The sequence below is a fragment of the Alligator sinensis genome, unplaced genomic scaffold (assembly GCF_000455745.1).
Source record: "Alligator sinensis unplaced genomic scaffold, ASM45574v1 scaffold100_1, whole genome shotgun sequence".
NCBI classification, from domain to species: domain Eukaryota; kingdom Metazoa; phylum Chordata; order Crocodylia; family Alligatoridae; genus Alligator; species Alligator sinensis.
The window spans coordinates 147297-155739 of NW_005842193.1; the positions used below are offsets into that span (position 1 = coordinate 147297).

General features: G+C 42.4%; 1 protein-coding gene across 1 annotated transcript in view; it reads left to right on the top strand.

Moving 5' to 3' along the window:
* Positions 1-8443, top strand: part of LAMB1 (laminin subunit beta 1) — a 67953-nt gene that overhangs the window by 57382 nt on the left and 2128 nt on the right. The window contains 5 exon segments of the mRNA XM_006039417.1: positions 955-1158; positions 1560-1704; positions 3759-3966; positions 4170-4311; positions 6641-6817. Of these exon segments, the coding sequence (XP_006039479.1) occupies positions 955-1158; positions 1560-1704; positions 3759-3966; positions 4170-4311; positions 6641-6817 (876 nt within the window).

Below are 8443 nucleotides of genomic sequence, written 5' to 3' on the forward strand. Positions count from 1 at the left end.
GGCAACTTAGGTCTCACCTTTCCATCTGATTAAAAAAATGTAAGACTTCCATTTGTCTGAACTCTGGTAACACTCGCACACCAAAAAAACCACCGATTGACACACTGGTTACAACATTGCGTGGGATCATCTGTTTTGTCAAACTTTTGCCTCAGAAAAGTACTGTAATAATAATTGATTTGGGCCTTTATTTCATTAAAATATTGAAAACGTTATTTTATAGTAAAAATTGAAACAAAACTCTCCTATTTATCTAAACAGCGTTTGGATTGGCTATGAAATTATTGTTTTGAAAAATTCATTTCATAGCACATTTTAAATCCTTTGTTGCCATTCAGAGCAGAAAAGGGTTTGAAATGCTGGGACTGTTCCCAGAGTGGAAATTTTGTGTTTTGGCCTTGGTGTTGGTAAGGAAATGACAGGCAGAAAGGGAGGTAGAAAGTTGAAGGGGGCCTGAGTTTTCAGTGCAATCCGCATGCGGATAATGCTGATCTGCACTGGCTGATAAGATTCATGGGTCTGCCTTCAGGCTGGAAGGCCCATCACCCCGTTCCACCCCACTTATTTAAAGTAAGTATATGAAGGTATTTTATCATTGGAAAAACAAGAGGTCAAGAATGTTTCCACCATAAGCTGACAATTGTCATGCCACATCCATTAACTCTGTCTGGAGGGTTTGGCATTTATGCCTTCCTTCCTCCATCACTTCTGCAACAAATGCTTCAGATACAAAGCAAGTAGTAGCCTGCTTTAGCAGTTTGGAACAGTAACTAAGCTAGGATCTATTTCATGCAGTCTCCTGTGATATCACTGCCAAGGGGAAAGAAATTACTAAGTATTTCCAACATCATCAGAAAACTTCAAGCTATCCTCCCCTCCTACCCCCCAGCCTCTCTTCCCCCCAACAAGGGTGATAAAGTACAACTATTCTGTGTCTAATTTCGTCTGCTGCAGACATGTGGAACTCCCTCAGGGGCTTCCTGTGCTGAATCAGAGTGTGGCGGTTTGAACTGCAAAACAGAAGAAGGAGAAAAGAAATGCGGAGGCCCAGGCTGTGAGGGGCTGGTTACTATGGCCCACAGCACGTGGCAGAAAGCCATGGATTTTGACAGTGATGTACTCAGCGCACTGGCAGAAATTGAACAGCTCTCCAAACTGGTAACATTTTTAAAATTGTTAAACGTTCATTTAAACAAGAGAAATTCCCTCATCAGGGCTACAGTGCATGTCTAGACAGCAGAACATTTTGCCCACAGACACCCATTTCAAAAGTTTTCTTTTCAAGTTGCGTAACTTCCCTAGCACTGTCCTTGTAAGATCCTCATAAAGTGAAGTTGTCTGTATCGGAATCCCTGGTGTGAGCCGTAAACATTAGCTTAAGTTATTTAAAGTAACATTGGCGTTTTGGATTCCAAATGTTTTTTAAAAGTGTTCTGTGAGTTTTGAGAACAAGCCTCCCACACCGCTTGATTTTGATATCAATTGCATTTTGACTTGTCAAATGGGATCTTCAAATATATAGAAGTATGAAATGAGGCTACTTCCTTTACTTTCTGTAGGTCTCGGAGGCAAAATTGAGAGCTGATGAAGCAAAGCAAAATGCACAAGAAGTTTTGCTCAAAACCAACGCTACAAAAGAGCAAGTTGACAAAAGCAATGAAGATCTGAGAAACCTCATTAAGCAAATCAGGGAATTTCTGATGCGTAAGGATGATCTGTTACTGATCTTTACTGGGTTTGTGCCTGAAAACCACAATTCCTGTTCTTGAAATCATTCCTTCAAAGGTGTAACATGACAGCTTTCCACTTATCTGATATCTTAAACATATGTCTGCTAGAACACTCTTGCAGCAAAAAGGAAGAAAGACAAATAAGAAAAACTTTTCTAAAACTTTCAGTCCTTAATCTGGCATCTATATGATGAAACTTAAGTCTTTAGATTCTGCTAAGCATGTCCAGGCATTTTATTTTGGTTAAACAAGTCTGGGAGAAGTGAGGGAGGGTGCTGAATATGTGGTTCCGTCCAGAGGACAGAGAGAGACTTTTATTTGTAGAGTGGATAAACAAATGTTCATACTTGTATGTTAATTCATGGTTCTATTCAGCAATAAGATGCAACATGCAAAGTTCATTCCTTCCTGTGTTTGTACAAGGCTAAATAGCATTAGCGTTTACAACAAATATTAAGTACAACTCCTGGCCTACAAACTGCAGAGCTTTTCCAAGGAAGGCTTTGGTCCCTCTGCCAAGAAGCCTTCGACTTTCCTTGGCACAGTTTAAACGCTGATGTCAAATCAGACTAGGAGATTTAACCATACAGCTCCTACTGAAATTACTGGGAATTGTACAATTAGTCTCCCAGTTTGCTCTTCTCTGCTTCATATAATTTTCATAGTGCAGAAAGCAAAGTCTGGTATGGCTGCAAACATGATAGAATCGAAGGGGTTGGTTGACAGAGAGGATTATCTCATTTCACTTGAAAACCTGAAAGTGTATCTCTTCATTTATAAAAATCTAGATGTTGATGAAGTACCATTTAAGTATTCAGGAAATACTGGCATTTAGAAATGATTAAAAGTGGTTTATAAAAGTACCCAGAAGAATGCAGAGAATTTCACCTGTCCAACTCTGTATGTGTGACTTTGCATCTGTAAACATTACAGAACCTCTTAGGTAGCACCCTAATTTTATGGAGGCTTCTCAGAATATAGGCTAGCAAGACAGTTAGTGCTTCATAAAAACCATTTGAGCAAAGGGGCAGCTTTCATTTTAAGCACTCCCGCTGAAAGGCATGACATGGTGTTACACAGTTAAACTGAGCATGGCTCTCTTACAGTAGGGTTACGTGAATATGCACCAAGAAATTAACCTCCAGCACCATTTTACCTGTTACCATGTTCCTACTTGGCTCATCGCAGGTGTGTCCAGACAAGTGCGCATGTGCTTCTCCCCAGGGATAAATAGCAATGGCACAATATGTGCTGCTGCTCTTTGTCCCTGGGGAATGTCTGTGTGCGCACACACTGACGCACAGCGAGTTGCCCCCTGTGAGTAGGGGAAGCTGGGACCAGCATATGGGCTGACCCCACCAGCCTTACCTGGGTCCAGGGGGCCCCCAGGGGCTCCAGTGGCAGGATCTGGCAGCAGGGACCCCAGCTGGCAGCTGGAGTGTGGCTCCAGCTGGCCAGGCTCCAGTTCAGGGCAGCGCACACTGCTGCCACATGCATCGCCCAGCTTTTTTCAGTCACGGGGGGGTTTTGCCACAGGGATCTCCCTCCACTTGTGCACTCATCTGGACCTGCCCATCATGTTCAAAGCATTCTATGAACATTGGACCAAATTTGACACATTCCCCGATATCAGTGGAACTGTTGGTCTGTTACCTAATAAATGCTCCAAACTTCCCCCTATTACAGCTGGAGAAACTGGAGCTGATCAATTCTGAAATCCCCTGACGCTACAGCATAAATCTGGCTATAGACTTCCCAGCCTTGTACTGAAACCACTGGAGTACTTCCCCGAGGGTGGTATGCTCCTCTTGCCAAAGACCAAAACTGGACTGAAGCAAAGCCCCAGGCTATTGATCTCTGTAGGGTTGAAGTTCATTAAATGAACAGGGGCTAGTTTTTAAGGATGTTCAGCAAAGCCTCTCTCCCCTTCTCTGTCATTCGTCAGTTCTACAAGTTTGCAGACAGGAATGGAGTACACTTGACCTGCCAAATCCTCTCACCCCCTCTGCTTTTGTGCCATTATAACAGAGGAGAGCGCAGATCTGGACAGCATTGAGGCAGTTGCTAACGAAGTGTTAACCATGAACATGCCAAGCACCCCCAAGGAATTGCAATCCTTGACTGAAGATATTCGTAAGCGTGTGGAAAGCCTTTCTGATGTAGAGGTTATCCTTCAACAAAGCGCTGGAGATATAGCCAAAGCGGAGATGCTGCTAGATGAAGCTAAAAAAGCAAGGTACTGAGTGCTACACTGATCTCTATCGCCTGTCTTTTACATCAGTGTATTTGAACCAGACTATCGATTCCAATCTGTCTAATGCTTTATAAGACATTGAACTGAACTCATCCCTGGTGTAATTTTACTATGGGCAAACCTGTCCCATTCCTTTTCATGCTAAAAGGAAGCATGTCTCATGTTTACATATGTTTGTTCCACAGCAAGAGTGCAACAGATGTTAAAGTCACAGCAGACATGGTTAAAGAAGCACTGGAAGAAGCTGAGAAAGCTCAAAATGCAGCTGAAAAGGCCATCAAGCAAGCTGATGAGGACATCAAAGGAACCCAGGACCTGCTCACTTCTGTGAGTCCCAACTAATCTTTATAAAAATATTAACTAAGAGCAGCAATAGTGAATAAATTCTGTTTGCTGACTCAGTCAATCTGGGAGGGGAACTCTTGCAACTGCAAATTCCTCTGAATAGGAGCAAAAACAAAGAACTCAAGATGCATCTCCATATGAGCAGCAAATAGAAAGAGGTAGTTTTGCACACATATTGACAACTGGGACAGGAAAGAAACCAGATCCCAAGGAATCATTTGGTCATGAGGCAGATGTATCCTCCCTGCATTTGTCTCAGTAATTAAAATGGACATTTTGCCACTGGAGTCAATACCAACAGAACTGAACCCCAAATGCACAGGGACACAGCCATCCATCCCAACAGGTGGCCTATGTTTTGGTAGTATCTGCTCAGATGCAGCTGTGCTGCCAACACTATTCCACTCTTGTGGAAGACTTTGCTACTAGTGTAAGACGGCATGAGAATTAATGCTGTGTGAAAGCCTTCACTGCTGTATATTTTCCAGATATGGCATTAAAGGCTGGTGAGAGCTGCTTATGATCCTTCAACCAACACACAGCCTCTTTTCTATGGAGTGTGACCACTTCAGAAGATAGTTAACTTCAGAACCAATATACCATATTTACTTGAATCCCAGCTGAGGTTTTTCCCCACCCTGTTCAACTGAGAGGAAAAAAATCCTTGTCTTGAATTCAAGTACTGGCCTGGGACAGGTGACTGCAGTGGCTCTGACCAGCTGTGGCCTGTCCTGGGCTAGGGCTGGAGCAGTCACCACCGTTGCTGCCTGGCCAGGTTATGGTGCTTATACAGCAGGGGAGAGAGCATGCAGTATGTGGGTGGGGGAAGCAGGGAAAAAAACAGTGTGCAGACAGGGCGAGGGGTGCAAGGGAGACCGTGCAGTTGCAGGGGAGCTGCTGGCCCTGCTGCTGCCTAGCTGAGGAAAGAGCTTGTGTTCTCTGTGACCTGAGCCAGAGCTGTTGCATATGTTAAGCAATGGGGAAGGGGGGTCAATTGGCAGGGCAGGATGGACAGAAGGCATCAGGGACTTAGTGGGTGGGGCGGGGGAGACGGGACAAGTAGCAGGGGATCAGGCCACTTGCCCCCCTGCTGCTGCTTTCACTGTCACAATGGTGGAGGGGGACAAATTTAAAGATGGTCCCCTAATAATTATACTCTGTGCATGAAAAATTCTAACAAATTTATACTTTTCCATGCGTAGAATGTAATTATTAGGAGGCCATCTTAAAATCAAAGCTGTCTTGGATTCAGGTAAATGCAGTATTACTAGTAATAGGCCCCCAAGTATACCGGGGTGATTCACATACACAAGAGAAAGGTCAGTTATACAAGGCAGCTCCAGCTTATCTGCACTTCACAGTCAAGTCAAGCTTTAACTCTCCTCCTTTGGCTTGTTGGCTGCTTGCAGTAGATTGGGCCTATGTGATCATTTTCATATTAAAAATGTTTTGGCCTGTGCAACCACTTGTTACAAGAGAGGCAGGTCAGAATGAGAATTTAAGCCAGTTTAGATTTTTTAACTGGATTTGCTGAAAAAGAAACTGTCAAGTTTGATGTCAGTGAGTCTACAACTACATAGCAGTTGTCTTGTTGCTAGAAGCATAAGAGAGGAGTGTTTTCAGTTTTTATGGACAATAGAGCATCTACTATTGTTGCTGTTCCCTAGGCCTCTTCAGGCCATGTTCAACTAGATTGGATCTTTAATCCTTTAAACTGAGATTCCAAGGTGCATTTTACACATTTGGTAACTCATTGCTTCGTGCTGTTAAAAGTTAACATAAACCAAAGTTATGTAAACCGTAACATAAAGTTAACATAAACCAAAGATTAGATGTCTTGGTGAAGTCTTTCCTGGATGCTGTATTGCTCTGGGATGTTTCTCTGCCTCTTTTAGCAGCAGCATGGTCTCAAGAATTTTCCCATAGGAGTTTGGGAATAACTCTACCCCTGGCCATTACAGCTCACTATGGCTCTAGTCTTGCATTCCTAGACATCCAAGAGGTTAGGGCTGTAGAACAGTTGCAAAATGAGCTCCCTTTGGTCAGCACAAAGATCTAAGGGACACTTTAAAATGATGCAGTTTAGATAGTTTTCAAAATGGACTGTCCCATGATGTTTAGTCAAATCTATGTGGTTTTGATAGCATATACTGAAGACAGATTGCTATTTGAGTTGCACGTATGGCCAATACATATTAGACACAGACACTGTAGCTAGTTGCTAAAAGATTCTTTACCAGAAAACATATCTGAGAATTTGAAAATTAGATCTGTTGAAAGAATATTTAACTTGTCTGTTGCTCCTGGTTAGATTGAATCTGAAAATGCAGCATCTGAAGAAACACTAAACAATGCTACTCAACGTTTGACTGAGCTAGAGAAGAGTATGGAAGAGCTTAAACAGAAAGCTGCTGCCACTTCAGAGAATGTGGAAGAGATTGAACAAACAGTTTCGACTGTGAAACAAAATGCAGAAGAAGTTAAACAGGTCAGACCCCTATCTCTACAGTGGGTGGGGGAGATAAAGGTCATTTTAGTGCTACTGTTCAGAGTTCCGGAAGATTTATTTGTAAGCCTGCCATGCTGGAGTACTTTTCAGTGGTCTAGGTCAGATTTGTTTTGGCTTATTTAAAGAACAAGGTTCTTTAGGTAAATCTGATATCTGTTATTAGACCAACTCAAATAGTTGGAAAAATTCTTCTTAGCAAGCTTTCTGGTTTAAATACCTTTTGTCAGGCTGAGGAAGCATCTGCAGTTGGTGTATGTTCTTCCTGGATGGGACGAATAGTAAAGAAGCCAGAGGCTGCATGCAAGACAGGCAGTCAGTTAAGGTATAAATTGAGGAGTCAGTTTACTTACCAGCATATTACATTCTGTATCACAAAAGGAAGTGATAGTGCCTGGAGCCTCAGCTTTTGTTTCTATTTCTTAAGCAGGCAGAGAATTGCTGGGTCAGAGAGGTGCATGATGGCATGTAGGGCTAACTCTTCAGGAAACTTGTGCTTACTATGAATCACAGGGAAGGCATTGGCAGTTGACTAAGTCTTATCTATACAATGAGAATTAAAATTACTTTCAAGCCCTTTTGTTGTATCTGTGAATGAAACAGCATTTCAACCAAGATGCTTGTAATCTGGTGCTCTTTAGGGGATTCCCATATCACATTAATCTCTGCAGTAAAGATTCCAGATCTCAGGGTAAAACCAGACATCCTGTCTCTATAGTTAATTTCTAAATATCACGAAGATGTGGCAAATATAGAAAGAAGGCTGCAGAATTCTCCCCAACATCTGTTAGTACATTTGTGACACCAAAAGAATACCGACTTTGTTGTCAATTGTTAAGGACAGCACTAAGGAAGTCTTGTGGCTCCAAACTATTTTCTACAATATGACCCAGCTCTCTCAAAGGAGCAATTCTTCTTTCTGCCAAAAAGCAATAAATTAATCTTCAAACTAAGCTATTAAATCTAAACCAGGGGCATCTAAAGTGCTACTTAACACTAGTTAAGTACAAAAGGTACCCTGTTCAGTGGGGAAGAAGAAAACAAAGGAAAGACTTGCAGTAGTTATTCAATTTTGGTATTGTGTTGCTAGTCACTTGCAGCAACAAGTCCTCAGGACTCTAATCCATGAATTGGACCCAAAGAGCTGCATGCAGTGACCAATATACACTCCCCTTTCCTGCCCAACCCAGGCCCTGAACTGCAAGAAGGACTGCCTGAGAGTTAGCTCTACCCTTACTGAACAACCCTACCAGAATGTTTCCACTCTGTATGTTGAATATGTGGTGCAGACAGCAAAGCATGGCTGAGGAGGCAGCCCTGTATCAGCCTCATGTGCTTGCACCAGTGTTTGTAAAATAACAACTATCCATTTCAGAGCTGTTCAGCATCACTGGAAGAGCACTGAAGGTGCCTGCTTTAAGTCCCAGTTGTTTGATTATACAAGCAATACCTATTTGTATTGCTTTAAGTTTGGAAAATTGCATAGGATTCAGGCTCACAGCTCCCCTTAATTAATGGAAATGCTGTGGCTGAATCCTGATAATATATACACTGCCATAAGCTAAAACTGCAGAGATCAGTCACAGAATTGGAGAGCATAGCTGAACA